Source organism: Pelobates fuscus, chromosome 5, assembly GCF_036172605.1.
Source record: "Pelobates fuscus isolate aPelFus1 chromosome 5, aPelFus1.pri, whole genome shotgun sequence".
Lineage (NCBI taxonomy): Eukaryota > Metazoa > Chordata > Amphibia > Anura > Pelobatidae > Pelobates > Pelobates fuscus.
The window spans coordinates 205,851,267-205,869,973 of NC_086321.1; the positions used below are offsets into that span (position 1 = coordinate 205,851,267).

An 18,707-nucleotide genomic window follows, 5' to 3' on the forward strand; every position below is an offset into this window, starting at 1 on the left:
CCTTCTTATATAATTCCTGTAAAGAGTTAGCTAATGTTTATACTTCCCTCTTTTCAAATTCTATTTAATTTAAAATGTATTATCCCCTGTACTGTTGATAGCTTACTAGACCCCACAGAAGCCTTCTGTGTATGATTTTAAAGGACCACTATAGGCACCCAGACCACTTCAGCTTAATGAAGTGGTCTAGGTGCCAGGTCCATCTAGGGTTAACCCTGCCTGCTGTAAACATAGCAGTTCAGAGAAACTGCTATGTTTACATATGGGTTAATCCAGCCTCTAGTGGCTGTCTCATTGACACCCGCTAGAGGCTCTTCCGCGGTTCTCACTGTGATTTACACAGTGAGAAGACGCCAGCGTCCATAGGAAAGCATTGATAATGCTTTCCTAATGACTGAATGCGCGCGCGGCTCTTGCCCCGCGCATTCAGCCGATGACGTCGGATGGAGGAGGAGAGTCCCCAGCGCCGAGGGAGCCCAGCGCTGGAGAAAGGTAAGATTTTAACCCCTTCCTCCCCCTAGAGCCTGGCTGGAGGAGGACCCTGAGGGAGGGAGGGGGGTATCTAATAACCCTATAGTGCCAGTAAAACAAGTTTGTTTTCCTGGCACTATAGTGGTCCTTTAAAGTTCAGTTTAGAGAGCAGGCAATAAGAACTTTTAAATTAAGTTCCATCTAATTGAAAGTGAAACCATTTTTTTTTTTCATGCATGGTGTGCGAGTCACAGCCAGTGAAAGTGTGGCTAGGGCTGTTAGGACAAACAAAAGGGATTTAACTCCTAAATTGCAGAGAATTGAGCAGTGAGACTGCATGATCGTGATGTTTTCACTAAAAGCGCTTCATTAAGCTAAAGTTGTTTTGGTGACTATAGTGTCCCTTTAATGAAACTGTTTTGGTGTACAGATCATGCCCCTGCAATCTCATTACTCAATTCTCAGCCATTTAGAGGTTAAATCAGTTTTGTTTCTGCTTACCTAGCCACACCGCCCATGGCTGTGAGAAATGGTTATATTTTCAATCAAATGTTAGCTTGCTTCAGAAGTGTTAATTTCCTGCTATGTAAATGTAACTTTAATCTCACACAGGGGACTCCTGTAGAAGCAAGCTATTAACAGTGCAGGCGATAAAAATGTGAAATAATGAAAGTTTGACACAGAATTCTCATACCCCCAAAAGACAGAATAAAAGTAATCGGTAAGTTTGGAGGATGCACCAGAGAGAGGAAATATTTCACTCCCTCCCAAAAATAAGACTAAAAAATGAAAAGGGCACATTTTGTTATCAGAGAAGGCACCCCTAGTAGAGAGGCACCTGTAAGTAGCTGCCCATTGGCAAATCCGTCCTTGACAGTATTTTAGTGGCTAAATCATAAATGAATTTAAGAGATCAAGGCGATCAAGTAAATAGATATCATGAAAAATTGCACCCCTTGACATTTTTCTTTTGTCACTGGTTCACTAAATAAGCCCTGTGATGTAGAGAAGCTAGGGCATCGTGCATGTTAGTGCACTGGAGAGCGTTACCATTGCACTCCCTATGACGGCTGAGTTCAGCAATCCATAAAACAAAGGTCCTGTATACATACATTTTTGGTTTTATTCATCCCACAAGCTTTAAAGCAATACTTTCAAATTGAAGTTACCCCTCTTAAACATAAATATCATAACTCCTTATAGCACTATTTGGCAGTAACTGGAGCTGGTAGTGCGACCTTTATTTAAATGTCATATTGCTCCTTTGCTAAATATAAACCAGCAGCTTGTTTAGGAGAAGCGCTAGTTGATATAAAGATATGACACAGCTACTTTCATTGTGAAAGGAAATTAACATGAAACATTGTATTCCTACATTTACATTGGCTTTCCAGTCACTAGTTTACCTACTTTAGTTTTGATATTCCTAACAAAGGGCAAAACTGCACGGGCTGCCACCATATGCCAAAATATTAGATATCCCTCATTCCTATGAGAGCTTATCTACTCATTTTGTCATCTCTTGTAATACATTAGAATCCAAACCCAAGACTTATGTAAAATGTCTTGATTAAAGGGTTACTCCGACCACTATGACCACTTCTGCGTTTAAAAGGGTTCATAGTAGTAGTAGTCTTAACGTGCAATAATCTGGATATTTCCCTACTGGGTGCATTTGAAGCACAACTCCCAACCACTAGACGCATGTTTTACAAGAAATGTTTTACATTGCATCTACATTTTATCTTATCTATACACCAAAGCCAATACATTAACATAGTTACACAGTGAAAAGAGACTTGTGTCCATCAAGTTCAGCCTTCCTCACATTTGTTTTTTTTTTTGTGACTGATCCAAAAGAAGGCAAAAACAATAAAATAGTTTTAAGCACTTCCAATTTTGCAACAAAGTAGGGAAAAAAAATCCTTCTTGACTCCAGAATAGCAGTCAGATTTATCCTTGGATCAAGAAGCTGTTACCCCACATTGAAAAATGATATCCTTGAATATTCTGTTTTTGCAAGTATGCATCTAGTTGCTGTTTGAACATCTGTATGGACTCTAATAAAACCACTTCTTCAGGCAGAGAATTCCACATCCTTATTGTTCTTACAGAAAAAAACACCTTTTCTTTGCTTTAGACAAAATCTTCTTTCTTCCAGTCTAAACGCATGACCTCGTGTCCTATGTAAAGTCCAGTTTGTGAATAGATTTCCACACAATGGTTTGTATTGGCCCCGAATATATTTGTATAATGTTATCATATCCCCTCTCGGGCGAAGTTTTCTAAACTAAAGAGGTTTACATTTTTTAACCTTTCTTCATAGCTAAAATGTTCCATTCGTTTTATTAATTTTGTAGCCCGCCTCTGCACTTTTTCTAGTGCCATAATATCCTTCTTTAAAACAGGTGCCCAAAATTGCACAGCTTATTCAATATGTGGTCTTAACAGCAATTTATAAAGAGGCAAAATGATACTCATCCCGAGAATGAATGCCCTTTTTCATGCATGACAATACCTTACTGGCCTTAACCACTGCTGATTGACTTTGCACATTGTTGCATAGTTTGATGTATATAACAATTCCCAAGTCCTTTTCGTGTGTTGTTATCCCTAATTCGCTTCCATTAAGGGGATACGTTGCTTGTGCATTCTTTACGCCAAAGTGCATAACTTTGCATTTTTCAACATTAAATTTCATCTGCCATTTGAGTGCCCAGTCCTCCAGTCTATTACCTTACAGAACCAAAGAAAAGAAAAACGTTACTTTGGTTTTTACTATATATTGGGGCTGATGTGTGTTGTAGTCCTTGCTGCTTAAGTGCAGGACTTCTCTTTTTGTATTTGTATTACCTTACAGAGTTTTGTGTCATCTGCAAACACTGAAACATGACTTTCAATGCTTTTTAAAAGATCATTTATAAACATGTTAAATATAAGGGGTCCCAGAACAGAACCCTGAAGGACATCACTTGCCACCTCTGTCCAGCTTGAAAATTACCATTAATGACAACTCTTTGTACTCTATTTTTAGGCCAATGTTCTACCTAAGAACAAGTATTTTCATCTAAATTGTGTGCAACTGTTTCAAATGCCTTGGCAAAATCCAAATAAATCACATCCACTGCAACACCCTGATGTATACTTCTACTTACTTCTTCGTAGAATGCAATCACGTTAGTTTGACATGACCTGTGCTTCATAAAACCATGCAGATTTCTGCTGATAATCATTTTCTTCTCAAGGAATTCTTGAATATTATTCCTTAATAACCTTTCAAATATTTTTCCAGAGACAGAAGTTAAGCTCACAGGTCTATAATTCACAGGCAAGGATTTCCTCCAGAACACTTCCTGAAAGAAAAGCATCTTGAAAGATTAAAACCAGAGGTTTACTTATTTCTACATAGTTCCTTAAGTACACGTGGATGAATAAACAAAGCCCTGGAGCTTTGTTTATATTAGCTTTCTTTAGTTGCTGCAGCACCTTGCCTTGAGTTAACCAAATACAATTTTTCTGCAAGTTTTTAGCAGCAATCATTTGCACATCTATTGCCATTAGTTCTTCCTTAATATATACAGAGAAGAAATTGTTATTTAAAATTTCTGCCTTTTCCTGGGTTTTAGTGTTCAAAGTGTCCCTTTAATTCAAAATAAATTTAATGGAGCAAGTCAGCTTTTGAATTATAGGGTTAGTCCAAGCACCATGACCACTTCACTGATTCTAGTGGTCACAGTGCTTGGAGCCTGTATGTGCTGCTTTTACAGAGTTAAGCCGCTCTGCTGCTAGAGGTATAACTCCACCTCCAGTTGTCATTGAGGTATCTTTAAGCATCCCAGGACAAGAGTTCCTGGTTGGCTAATGTCAGTTCTTTTTTGGCATTTGACAACATGCTGGCAACAGACAGCCAATGGCTGCACACAGCCAGGGCCGGCGCGTCCATAAGGCGGCACAGGCGACCGCCTTAGGGCGCACCGGCTCTGGGGGCGCAAAATTCCAGTGACCGGCAGGAGGGAAGTGCTCCCTCCTGCCTGGTCACCTCCTGGATCCCCGGAGCGGCGCTGAACTTCATTAGGAGGCGGCGAGGGAGCTCTCTAATCTCTCTGACCGGCTCCCTCGCGCGCCTTTTGCTGATGCCGCGGGAGCCGGAATATGACGTCATATTCCGGCTCCCGCGGCATCAGAAAGCAGCCTGCGAGGGAGCCGGTCAGAGAGATTAGAGAGCTCCCTCGCCGCCTCCTAATCCAGTCAGCCGCACGCCTCCCAGCAGCCTCACTGGACCACCAATGAGAGACCCACGCCAGCACTCCAGGTAGGGAGGCTGGGTGGGGAATTTAAATTTAATTTAGTTAATTAATTACTGTGTGTGTGCATGTGAGTGTGAGTGTGTGTGTCTGTCAGTGTGTGTGTGTGTGTGTCTGTCTGTGTGTGTCTGTCTGTGTGTGTCTGTCTGTGTGTGTCTGTCTGTGTGTGTCTGTGTGTGTGTCTGTGTGTGTGTGTGTGTCTGTGTGTGTGTCTGTGTGTGTGTCTGTGTGTGTGTCTGTGTGTGTGTGTGTGTGTGTGTGTGTCTGTCAGTGTGTGTGCATGTGAGTATGTGTGTCTGTCAGTGTGTGTGTGTTCGAGTATGTGTCTGTGAGTTTGTGTGTGTGTGTGAGTATGCATTTTTCTGTAAGCCTGTCTGTATGTATGTATCTGTATGACAGTATGCCTCTGTATGTATGTATGTGTCTGTATGTCTTGTACGTATGTTTCTGTATGTCTCTGTATGCATGTATGTAACTGGATGTATGTTTGTCTCTGAATGTCTGTATATATGTCTCTGTATGCATGTATGTAACTGTATGCCTTTATGTCTCTGTATGTACGTATGTGTGTGTCTCTGTATGCCTGTATGTCTTTGTATGCATGTTTCTGTATGTATGTGTCTGTATGACGGTATGCCTCTGTATGTGTCTGTATGACGGTATGCCTCTGTATGTATGTTTCTTTATGCCTGTATGTCTGTATGTATGTGCCTGAATGTCTTTGTATGTATGTTTCTGTATGCCTGTCTGTATGTATGTGTCTGTATGACGGTATGCCTCTGTATGCATGTATGTCTTTATATGCCTGCATGTCTCTGTATGCATGTATGTCTCTGACTGTATGTGTCTGTATGTCTCTGTATGATTATTTCTGTCTTTGTATGACAGTGTACCTGTATGACTTTGACTGTGTGACTGAAAAATGATGCCTGTGTGCTTGTGGCTTGGGAGGAAAGACACACAGGTGAAGATGCATTTTTTATTTTATTTTTTATGAGGGTTGGGGCGCCAAAATGCATCTTCGCCTGTGTAACTAAAAATCCTAGCACCGGCCCTGCACACAGCGGCGTAACTAGAAACCACGGGGCCCTGGTGCAAAAGCTGCCCTCGCCACCTCCCCATACTGCTACCCTCCCACTCCCATAAGTTGGCCCCCTACACTTGCAGACACACGGATACAGACACACGGATACAGACACACGGATACAGACACACGGATACAGACACACGGATACAGACACACGGATACAGACACACGGATACAGACACACGGATACAGACACACGGATACAGACACACGGATACAGACACACGGATACAGACACACGGATACAGACACACGGATACAGACACACAAACACACATATACAAAATGTTTTAGTCACCCTCCTGTTTCCTACCTTTTAGGTGTAGGAGGGTGACTATCCCTGGGGTCCAGTGGTGGCTCAGCCTGATGGGAGTCAGAGTTCCCACTCTGACTCCCCCCTCTTCCTCCCGCGTGGCTCCTGGTGGTTGTTGGGAGGAAGTGACCGAGGCAGTCACTTCCTCCCAGCTGTGATGTCATCTCAAATTAATTTCCAGCCCCAGCGGTTCTAACGCGCGGCCAGGGCCGCGGCACATGACAACAGGATAATCTCTATTTGAGGGGACTGGGTTGGGAACGCCTGGTTTAGAGTGATTTATCTTTAATAAAAATTTTTTTTTTTAAATGTTATATTTTTAATATGATTCGCATACGAGAATAATTTTAAAGTGGAGAGTATATGCCACAGAACCTGTGCCAATTTAGTTGTCCAGGTCAATTGTGACCAAATTTGCCATTAGTGAAAAGTGGAATGGCAAATTCAATTGCAATTCTGTTACTTTGATTGAATTCAACTAATTTGATCAGCTTATGGTGTTTAGTGAATAAACTCCTATACCTTTCCAACAATTCACACTGTAGGAATAACCCTGTTTACATTTTATATGTTAATCATACATAAAGTTCTGCAGCTCCATCTGTATGTTTTAGATTAAACTGACTAGTTAAGAGACACACAACTGGTGTGTGTCCATTCAGATCCATCCTGCAACCAGATGACAACCACCATTTGTCAAGCTTTTCAACCAGTAAGCATGGTGCATCCTTGTGCCAAAGTGGATTAAAGAAAGTACACTTATTCCAGGAATGACACCTCCCAACATTTGAAATAAACGAGGGACACTTTAATTTTTATGGTGTAATTGGAGGCAGGGCTGTTCTGAGACATTTGGTGACTTACTAATAACGATTTATGCAACTAAAATAGAGTGTAGAACAAGAACAATGCATATTATTCACACAGACTGAGTTCTAAACACAGTTATTGTTTAGTTTAAAAACACAGTACTGTGAGTATTATTGCTTTAGTGCTCTGCTATACTATCAGACACACAACAATATAGAGCTCCTAGAAAAGAGGGACATTAGGATAGAAAAGAGTGACCTGTGGATTTAAGCCCAAAATAGGGACTGTCCCTCCTAAATATGGACACTTGGGGGAAGGCACCAAGGTATTTAAAGGTAGGTATTGAAAGAATACTCCCACCCATTAACTACTGCTACAAACTCTGACAATCATCACATAAGTAGATAAAGAATGAAGTATAACTATTAATATCACAAAGGCTAAAAATAACATTAAAATTCAACCTTTCTATCCAGACCAGGTCAGATGGTAGAGATGTGTGTATTTGAATATTCTAAAAACAAAACTGTGGGCATGTTTGTGCTGAAATAAAATCCTATTGACTGCCAGCTGTGCGAGCCTTGAACTAGCTGCAGATATTGCATTCCTACATTGGGGGGCTGTGGATCCTGCCTCCCTGTCACATGGGTTCAGTGGCAATTTTATTAGGCACGTCTGGCACAGTTCAGTACCTTTAGAGGTCTGTGAATACCCCCACAGCACACTAGCTCAAAGGCAAGAAGAGTGTAAAACTTTCCTCCCGAAGAGAAGGACTCCTTGGGCGGCAAAATGTCAGACAGAAGCCCCTTTGAAACCGACATGTTAACCCTTACCCGGTTTGTCATGGAAAAGGGAAGGCAAGCGAAGGGTACTGGAGAACTAACCCAGCTCCTGAATTCCATTTTGACAGCTATAAAAGCCATCTCCTCTGCTGTCAGGAAAGCAGGCATCGCTCATATGTAAGTAACGTTCCTTTTATCTGTGATGGAAAATGCGTAGCGTAAACACTACACTATTCCTTACACATAGTGGTTAAAAAAAAATAAAAAAAAATGTTGCATTGTTCTGGACATGCTAAGTTCCTCTGGGTGCTTTTGCCGTAGAGGTTGACTCTTAAAAGAACACTCCAAGAACCATAACCACTGCAGCCTGCTGTATTGAGTATGGTGCAATCCACCTTAAAGTAATATAACCATTTTACCATTGTTTAAAACATCTTAGCTGGGTCCTATCAGGTGCACACAGCCCCTCCTTCTGCTATTCTCCTTTACAGGAGAATTCAGTTAACTCTGCAGAGACTGCGTTCATTGCCTAAAAGAGTGTTAAATGAGTGAATGTGTGCTGAGTGGGCTGTAGTGAATGATGGTGCTTGTGGTTTGGAACATTAAGCAGGGAATCTGCAAGTATGTCAATTAGTTTTTAAAAATTTGGAGGCACAAATGCAACTCCTCATGTGCAGGAGCTAAGGGATTATAAAAATGCAGGAGTTTGCTATGCAACTAGTGGTGGAAGGACCAAAAGAAAATCAAGTAGTGCACAAACCCTGTCCAGCTGACAAATCAAATTCCTGTTAATAGCTGGACAGACTAATCCGTTTGTTCATATAGCGATTAACAGGCAATTGATTCATTCAGCGAAGTCCAGGAGCACCCATTAACCAGTCGTATCCACCTGACTGAACACCTCAAAACCCACTCTATTTGCCAGTTGTGGTAATGTAGGGTGGGAAACAGTCTGTGTATAATAAGCATTTAGAGATCTCTGTGGCTGTTCAACTGTGCAGATCATATTGATAGAATGTGCAGGCATACATGATGCCATACCTTTCAATTCCAGCAGCCTCCATCTGCCATACTGTGAGGGGAAAAAATGTGATCCCCTGCTGATTCTGAACGTTTGCCCACTGACAAATATATGATCAGTCTATAATTTTAATGGTAGGTGTATTTTAACAATGAGAGACAGAATAACAAAAGAAGAGAAAAAAATCCAGAAAAACGCATGCCAAAAAAGTTATAAATTGATTTGCATGTCAGTGAGTGAAATAAGTATTTGACCCCTTCGATTTAGTACTTGGTGGCAAAACCCTTGTTGGCAATCACAAAGGTCAGACATTTCTTGTAGTTGGCCACCAGGTTTGCACACATCTCAGGAGGGATTTTGTCCCACTCCTCTTTGCAGATCCTCTCCAAGTCATTAACGTTTGACAACTCGAACCTTCAGCCCCCTCCACAGATTTTCTATGGGATTAAGGTCTGGAAACTGGCTAGGCCACTTCAGGACCTTTGAAGGTGCTTCTTCTTGAGCTACTCCTTAGTTGCCTTGACTGTGTGTTTTGGGTCATTGTTACGCTGGAATACCCATCCACGACCCATTTTTAATGCCCTGACTGAGGGAAGGAGGTTCTCACCCAAGATTTGACGGTACATAAACGCGTCCATCGTCCCTTTGATGCGGTGCAGTTGTCCTGTCCCCTTAGCAGAAAACCACCCCAAAGCAAAATGTTTCCACCTCCATGTTTGACGTGGGGATGGTGCTCTTGGGGTCATAGGCAGCATTTCTCCTCATCCAAACGGCATGTTGAGTTGATGCTAAAGAGCGATTTTTTTTTTTTTTTTTTTTTTGTGGTCTCATCTGACCACAACACTTTCACCCAGTTCTCTTCTGAATCATTCAGATGTTCATTGGGAAACTTCAGATGGTCCTGTACATGTGCTTTCTTGAGCAGGGGGACCTTGCGGGCACTGCAGGATTTCAGAATGGCATAGTGTGTTACCAATTGTTTTCTTGGTCCCAGCTGCCTTGAGATCATTAACAAGATCCTCCTGTGTAGTTCTGGGCTGATTCCTCACCATTCTCATGAACAGTAAAACTCCACGAGGTGAGACAAAATGACAAACATTTAGATACACAGAACGACACTCATGCAGATACATAGGGGCACAAACTGACAGATACACTAACACACATGCAAATTTTTTTTTTTTTTTTAATCACCCTCCTGTTTCCTAACTTTTAGGTGCAGGAAGGTGACATCCCCAGGGTCCAGTGGCTGGCTCACCCTGATGAGAGTAGGAGCTCTGGCTCCCTCTTCTCCTTCTCTTTCATTGCGACCCTCTGTGTAAGCTGGGAGGAAGTGATCAGCTGTCACTTCCCATCAGCACTCAGACATCATCACAGGGGGCACGGTCATGCTATTAAAGCTCCACAGCGCTGACCGGGCCCCTGAAAATACATTGCACCGGGAGGTCCGAACAGCATGGGCAACCCAATTGGCCCCTGAACTTGCGACCCTCGTGGTTGACTGCAGTAGGTACGCCACTGGACCTGTTCCCTCAAACTGAACACCGCAATTTGCCAGAGGGCAAGGGGAGATGACTGGGAAACAGAATGTTTAACCACAAAATGATGGATGCATGCAGGTACAAATACTGTTACCCAGACTGTACACATATCACGGTACACATACTGTTTCACAGGCCGTATACACACACAGCTACATATACTGTTACCCAGGCTGTGCACACAAGTACAAATACTGTTACCTAGACTGTACACACAGGTACAAATACTGTTACCTAGACTGTACACACAGGTACAAATACTGTTACCTAGACTGTACAAACAAGTACAGATACTGTTACCCAGGCTGTGCACACAAGTACAGATACTATTACCTAGACTGTACACACAGGTACAAATACTGTTACCCAGACTGTACACACACCAGGATACACATACTGTTAACAAGACTGTACACACGCTGTTACCCAGACTGTACATGCACACAGCTACATATACTGTTACCCAGGCTGTGCACACAGGTACACATACTGTTACCCAGGCTGTACATACACACAGTTTCACATACTGTTACACAGACTGTGCATACAGCTACACATAGTGTAACTAGCAATGTGTGTTTTGTGTACCTGTTACACACAAACTGGCTCTAGGCCTGTCCCTTCTCCTGGCCAATCCTCTTCTTTTGTATAGGAGATCACCATGTTCAGTCTAAGGAGCCATGCACAGATCTGGCTCCCTCAGAGTGAATACAACAATCACGGAGACCTAAGCATTTGTTCTGGTCAGCAAGCCACAGACACCAGGCAGCTGTAAGATGGGGTGCCTACTCTGTCTATTTAAAGTGCCAATCAGGCATGTGTCTGTAGGGAGGTGTCTACTCTACCTAATGGGAAATCCAGCCCTGACTATCTCCGTTACCTTACATGTGACATCCCAGTGTTTTTAATCATGAACAAGAATATGAGTCTATCTGGTTTTATTACCTTTAGGTATTTGGAGGTTCAAAATATGTTGTAGACTTTTCTATTTATGAGTGAAGACACAATATTTAGAGTCTAAACTTTGTATTAGTGCTCTAAATCCAAAATAAACATATGCATGTATAACAGACCTTGGCCACTAGATGTCGCCAGAAGATTACATTCCAATTTTTCCTTAACCCCTTAAGGACTGAGCCAAATGTACACGTTGTGATCAAAACAAAACAAAAACTTGAATTTGTGCTATATGTCTGCTTAGGCGTAATTCGCCTCTTTCATATTATGTGCACCCACACTTATTATATATAATTTTATTCAGGGGAAACAGGGCTTTCATTTAACATCAAATATTTAGGTATAAAACATAATTTAATATGAATAAAATATTTTTTAAAAATGGGAGAAAATAAGAATTCAAAAAAATGTTTAGTTCTATGTGACATTCTAACCGTGAATGTCATAATACTGTTTGCTTTTACTGCAATAAAATACACATATTTGTATTCAGCGATGTCTCGCGTGTAAAACAATACCCCCTATGTACAGGTTTTATGGTGTTTGGGAAAGTTACAGGGTCAAATATAACATGTTACATTTTTCATTTTTTTCACATTGAAATTCGCAAGATTGGTTACGTTGCCTTTGAGACCGTATGGTAGCCCAGGAATGAGAATTACCCCCATGATGGCATACCATTTGCAAAAGTAGACAACCCAAGGTATTGCAAATGGGGTATGTCCAGTCTTTGTTAGTAGCCAATTGGCCAAGGGAGCAGGCTGAGTCTGGGGAAGGTTGTGTCTCACTCTTTTACTATGCCTTTTCTTTCTTATATCTTTCTTTTAATAGCTCTATCTCTTATTCTCGCTATTACCTCTATGCTGGTCCATGCACAGATCACCAGGACTCATGTACACAGACAGAACATGAAATGGGAGCAGGATTCACACTATGATATGGTGGAGGGGGGGCAAGGTAAATAACATTAAGGAAACATATTGGGAAACATATATCGATTCCATATTGATGGTACACCCTAACAATGACACAAATGGCTTTGCTATGCTAAAACCTAGAAATAAACCTGGAACATGTAAATTCTGCACTTTTTGTAAAATGAAAGATCACACTCTTCACACTTAAGGCATTTCAGGAAGCTAAAGTGCTTTAGGGGTCCGGAGTGTCCAGTTAACTCTAATCATTTGCACAAAGTCAACATACTTCCTAGTTTACTTGACAGCATATAGTCTGTTGAAGAAAAGTAAAGGTCAGCTGATCCATTTTGCAGTGAATGAGGATACAGGTGCCAAAGGATAATATTCCCAAGGCATAGTTTGTTAGTCCTGCCCCCCCCCCCCCCCCCCCCCATTCATACCTAATAGCATTATAATAACATACTGTTTTTCTTTCCATACCTCTCCCACCAGTTCTCCTGTACCTCCAGGAGGCATCGTAGTACATCCCCTTGCAGACACATCCCTCCTCAAACCAACTAACTGCCCTCTTCATCTCCCTAAATCGCCCTACTTGCAGGGCCGGATTAACATAGGGGCTGATGGAGCTGCAGCTCCAGGCCCAGGCCCATGGAATAGGCCCATTGGTTTAAAAAAAAAAAAAAAAAAAAATTTTTTTTTTTACATTTTTTTTTTTTTTTTACACACTACTCTTAGGGTTGCCAGATATTTCTCATGTATTTCTTAGGGTTTCCAGGTATTTCTCAGAAGTATTTCTCAGGTATTTGAGGCTGCCTAGCTGGTGCCGGTATTGCAGTAATACCGGCAACACAAATGTCTGTCTCAGTATAAACATAGATTATTCTGCAATACCAGCGCCGGCCAGTAGGGGTCGCTGTTTGTGTGGAGAGAGGCAGTGATAAGAAGTTACGGCATCTCCCTCCCTGCCTCTCTCTACTCACTGATCCGCGGGGGAGCAGCTCTGCACAGAGTGTCCAGACAGCAGCTCCGAGACATGGGGACGCTGATACATTGGGACACTGGGGAACATGGGGACCCTGAGCATGGACGTCCGCAGGAATTTTTCCATGGGGGGGGGGGGGCATAATTGTAATGACATCCATGCTTGGCCCCTTTTTGACAGTGTCATGAAAGGGAAGGAGCATAGTCATTTTCACATAAAGCAAGGATGAATAGCGTTTTCACAACTATGGTGTCAGGAATATATGTTTGTATTCCTGACACTATAGTGTTCCTTTCATCAAATTACAGGAACATTCTGGTCACCATAACAACTTTATCTAAATGAAAATGCTGTGATGCAAAGAGGCCCCTGCGTGCTCTTTCTTTGAAGGGGTGAAACTGCTCTCAAATGGTTTACCCCCAAAGGCTTCCTTCAGCTCCAGATCTCCAGGTCGCTCAGTGGTATTCGACTTCTGAAACAGAGTGTCAGGAAGTGCAGATTGACGTTGGGCATGGGTGCCGCTGATTGGCTAGAGTGGTCAGCTGACACTCTAAGCCAATCGCTAGTTCCCGATTCATAAAAATGTTTTAGCCAACAATGTTTTAGCCAATCAGCGGCACCCCTGCCCAGCGGCCCTCTGTGTTTCCTGACACTCAGTAAATAAAAGTGAACACATTAACACTGATATTGTTTCCTGTTCCCTCTTCCTACTCCTTGCTGCCCCTTCCTGCTCCATGCTGCCTCTTCCTACTCCTTGCTGCCTCTTCCTACTCCTTGGTGACCCCTCCTGCTCCTTGCAGACTGTCCCTACCCCTTCCTGCATCCCCTTCCTATTCCTTGCTGACCCCTCCTGCCTCTTGCAGACCCTTTCTACTCCTTGCTGACCCCTCCTGCTCCTTGCTGACCCCTCCTGCTCCTTGCTGCTCCTTCTACTTTACCCTCCTGCTCCATAAAAACCTTTCGACCCCTTATTGCTTCTTGCTGCCCCTTTCTATTCCTTGCTGACCCCTCCTGCCCCTTGCAGAACCTTTCTGCTCCTTCTACTTTACCTTCCTCTATGCGGTCTCCCCCACCCCCCCATCCCTCACTTACCTGCTCTGTAGGCTGCCTTTGTGCTGCTCCCCTGCGGTTTCAGTCATGAGAGAGAGGCAGGGATTAGCTGTAGCTTTCTGCCTTTCTCAATTCACAGCGCCACCTACTGGCCAGCGCTGGTATTGCACTGTATTCTCACACTAAAATGAAAAATAGCAGCACAAGCTGAAAAATCCGGGGGGGGGGGGCAAGTACCCCCCTTTACCCCCCCATTCGGACGCCCATGACCCTGAGACACTAGGGACACAGTGGCCCCATGTCTCCCAGTGGCCCCTAGTCTGTGTCCCCATGTCTCCCAGCCACTGTCCCTAGTGGCTCAGTGGCCCCATGTCTCCCAGTGTCCCCATGTCTCTAAGTGTCCCCTAGTGTCCTAGTGACATCAGGACACTGGGAGACATGAGGACACAGACTCTAAGGGACACTGGGAGACATGGGGATACAAACACTAGGGGACACTGGGCGACATGGGGACACTGAAAGGCATGGAGACACAGGGAGACATGGGGACACTGGGCGACTTTGAGACATAGGAGACATGGCAGTGTCCCCATGTCTCCCAGCCAGTGTCCCTAGTATCTCAGTATCCCCATGTGTCCCTGGTGTCTCTCAGTGTCTGTAGTGTGCCAGTGTCCCTAGTGTCTCAGTGTTCCCTAGACTCCCAAAGTCCCCTAGTCTCCCAATGTCTCTGTGTCCCCATGTCTCCTAGTGTCTCAGTGTCCCCTAGTATAAAAGAAAAAATCTCAGGCACTCACTGTGATAGATTTAGGCAGGTTTATTGGACACCGCAACGTTTCGACCTGTACCCAGGTCTTTATCAAGTCTCCAATGTCCCCTATGTATCAGTGTCCCCTATGTCAGTGTCTCTATGTGCCCGTAGTGTCTCTGTGCCCGTAGTGTCTCTGTGCCCATAGTGTCTCTGTGCCCGTAGTGTCTCTGTGCCCGTAGTGTCTCTGTGCCCGTAGTGTCTCTGTGCCCGTAGTGTCTCTGTGCCCGTAGTGTCTGTGTCCCCTAGTATAAAAGAAAAAAATCTCAGGCACTCACTGTGATAGCTGTAAGCAGGTTTATTGGACACCGCAACATTTTGACCTGTACCCAGGTTTTTTATCAAGTCTCCAGTGTCCCCTATATATCACAGTGGCTCAGTGCCCCATGTCTCCCCGTGTCCCCTCGTGTCTGTCACCCAGTGTCCCCAAGAGTCTCAGATTTCCCAGGTCTCCCAGTGTTCCCTAGTATCTGTGTCCCCATGTCTCCCAGTGTTCCAATGTCTCTCAATGTCCCCTAGTGACATAGGGACACTGGGAGACATGAGGACACAAACACTAAGGGACTGGGAGACATAGGGACACAGACATTCCCCCTTTTTGTGTATGTTCGCTCAGCCGTTCTGGTTAGGTGATTTGTGTCAGTAGCCCACCATTTTACCGCATCCATAGACTTCCTGCTTTACTGGACACTGCTGTTTGGGGGTATGGGTTTACTTGAAAGATGAAAGCATGAGATTAGCAAAGGGTATGTGTTTTCTCATAGTTGCATCCTATGAGTTTCCCTACAGCATCTTCTCCATCAGATACATGACGCTTAGGAGGTAGGACTGTTTTAGTGTTTTTGGTCAATAAGATTTTGTAATTAGGCCCATCATAATTATCAGCACCAGGCCCACTGGGCTCTTAATCCGGCCCTGCCTACTTGCAAGTACATCTCCCCCTGTTACATGCACATCTTACCATGCTTCTCTAGTATTTGTCCCTGTGCTTCCTCTATAAAATCTGTGCATGCCTCCCCATTGCTTGTCTTTCTAGTGACACAGGTGGTAAATATAGCAATGTGTTCCAGAAAGTCCTCACATTTGTTTTTTTTACTGTTGATCCAAAAGAAGGCAAACAAAAAACAGTTTGAAGCACTTCCAATTTTGCAACAAACTAGAAAAAGAAAACCATACCTGACCCCAGAATGGCAGTCAGATTAATCCTTGGATCATGAAGCTATTACTCAACTACATTTGAAAAATTATATAATTGAATATTCTGTTTTTGCAAGTATGCATCTAGTTGCTGTTTTCATTCTTGTTGTTTCTTCTGGTTCTAAGTTTGATTTAGAATTTGTGGTTTTATGTTTTTTTTTTTTTTTTTTTTTTAGGTATGGTATATCAGGAAGTGTGAATGTGACTGGAGATGAGGTGAAGAAACTGGACGTATTATCCAATGATCTTGTCATTAATATGCTAACATCTTCTTATGGAGCTTGTGCAATGGTTTCCGAGGAGAATAAAGAAGTTATTATTGTACCTAAAGATATGAGAGTAAGTGTGCTATTTGTGAATGATGAATATTAAATATAAGAAATGGTCCCTAGCTCAAGCCGCACCATCAATTCAGGATCATTGTAGACCTGGCACATTGTGTAATAATGTGCAAATAATGATCTATATTTACTGAAAGTACTGTACTGCCTATACTATACTAAGTACTATACTAGTGCACTAAAAATACAATTTGAAAAAAAGCCAATCAAACAAAATGAAGCAGGTAAGTCCTGTGAAAAACGTTACATGATCACAATGCTTAAAATAAATTGGTTTTAGGTAGCTGTCATTTTGTTAAAGGGAACATGTTACATGGTGAGCATGTAACTACTTCCCTATGGAGTGATTGAAAATATGTGTCCCTCAGAATACTCCCACAACACACACAACAGTCCCTATCATCCATAAAATACAGTTTAGAGTGGGCATGTGTACTGCATTGTAGTCACCTCCCACCGTGAGGCGTGTGGCAGAATGCTCTGAGATGTGTTGCTAGTTGTTGCCAGAATGAGATGTCTGGTATCGTCGGGGCATAGACTGAGCAGAAAGCATATTCCATATTACCTTTTTTCCCGGCTATCGTTGGATATCTGCCTTGGGGGTCTCTATTGCATGTAATGTCCATCAGGGGGCAGGTTTTTAGTAAAATTGCTACCCCTTTTGTTTTTGTGTCTCGTGAGTTGGCAAGGAAACTCTGCTTGTAGTATCGATTGGTGAGGGGGAACAAGCGCTTGTTCGTGAAGTGCTTCTTGAGTTAAGAGGATGTCTATGTGTTGTCTGTGAGCCCATCTTAACAGACCATGTCTCTTGGTGGGTGCGTTTAATCCTTTGGCCTTGACCGAAACGCAGCAAATGGTGAGGGGCATGGTGATGGTGTCTGGGCTATGGAAGCATTGCGCCTCTTGAAATGGGGGTGGGCAGTGGGCCGCGTGCCCAGGCGAGTTCGGGCGGCGACTAGGGGGGGCTAAGGAGGAGGGCTGGGAGAGGAGGGAAGAAAGAAAATGGAGGGTGTGGGAGAGCGAAAGTGGGGGGAGTAGGTAGGTAAAGCGCAGAGGAAGATTGAGGGAAAAAAAAGTAGTCTACTGGGCTTAACGCTGGGCCAGTAGTTTGTCAGGTAGAGCGCCTGACTGCTCCTTGGGTTATGTGTGTGCGGTGTGTATTAGGTAGTAGTGGCGGCCAGGTTAGAGTCGCTGGCAGGTTTATAGCTCCTGTCACACTATCCTCAAGAGATGAGGTCGAAGGTGGTCATGTCACCACAATCCACCTCCCGGCGTCTCCCTGCCTCGCCCCCCCCCCCTCAATGTCAGGGGGAAGGAAGCCGGGGTAGGTCCATCAGACTCTGTGCTGGTGTTGTTCACGTCCCGGACTCAGGGGTCGCGGGGACATGTTGGTTAAACTGTCTGGCCCCAGTATTGGTGCAGTGGGTAGTGCCGCCCTTGTGGTTAGAGGGGAAATGTAAGCTCGGGCATTCTGGGGTCGCTCCACTTGTCACTTTGTTACAATATTACCACATAGACATACAGGATACATGTATACTGGTAACAGAATATTTAATAGTCAACCAAAGTGAACACATCGTTATTAATCATTAAGAAACAAAACATTAGAAGCATTTGTGACCTTTGGAGACAAGGTACGCTACCCGTCCTTGGGTCCTTAGGATTGGGGTTGTTTTTCGCACCCCTCTCAGGGCTAGGGGTGAGAAGCTGCTGGAGGCGGGGGGAGGTGTTACTACCGGTAGTAGGCTATGTGCCGGCCACCAGTTTGGTTCTATGGGACTTCGGGTTGAGGCTGAAAGGTGATGCATACTTGTCGGGGCCAGTGGGGTGCTCTGAAATCCTCCTATGGGGGATTTTAGGGGAGGGGGCTAGGAGGGTTTGGCGATATGCAGGGAATTGCCTCCTTAATTGCTTGGCACCGTGGGAGTCTGAGGGGTTGGGGGGGCGGATTTTCGGGCTAGGTCCCTTGGGATGGAGTTTACTGCGGATGCCATTCTAAGGGGATGCCATTCTAAGGGGAAGGGGCCTGCACACATGGGGGAAAACATTTACCAGGAGTTTGCCCCCTTGGGGAACGGTCTAAATCTGTGGCCTTGTGTATTGTCCTAATAGGTGACTAGATGGGCCAC

At 43.7% G+C, this 18,707-nt stretch overlaps 1 protein-coding gene across 2 annotated transcripts in view; it reads left to right on the plus strand.

The window, feature by feature from the left end:
- The first annotated feature begins 7,672 nt into the window (after window positions 1-7,672).
- LOC134611280 (fructose-1,6-bisphosphatase isozyme 2) overlaps window positions 7,673-18,707 on the plus strand; it is a 59,001-nt gene continuing 47,966 nt past the window's right edge. For both annotated transcript variants that reach the window (XM_063454975.1, XM_063454976.1), the window contains exons 1-2: window positions 7,673-7,944; window positions 16,414-16,576. In XM_063454975.1, coding sequence (XP_063311045.1) covers window positions 7,775-7,944; window positions 16,414-16,576 — 333 coding nt within the window. In that variant the 5' untranslated portion in view covers window positions 7,673-7,774. The remainder of the gene's footprint in view (window positions 7,945-16,413; window positions 16,577-18,707) is intronic.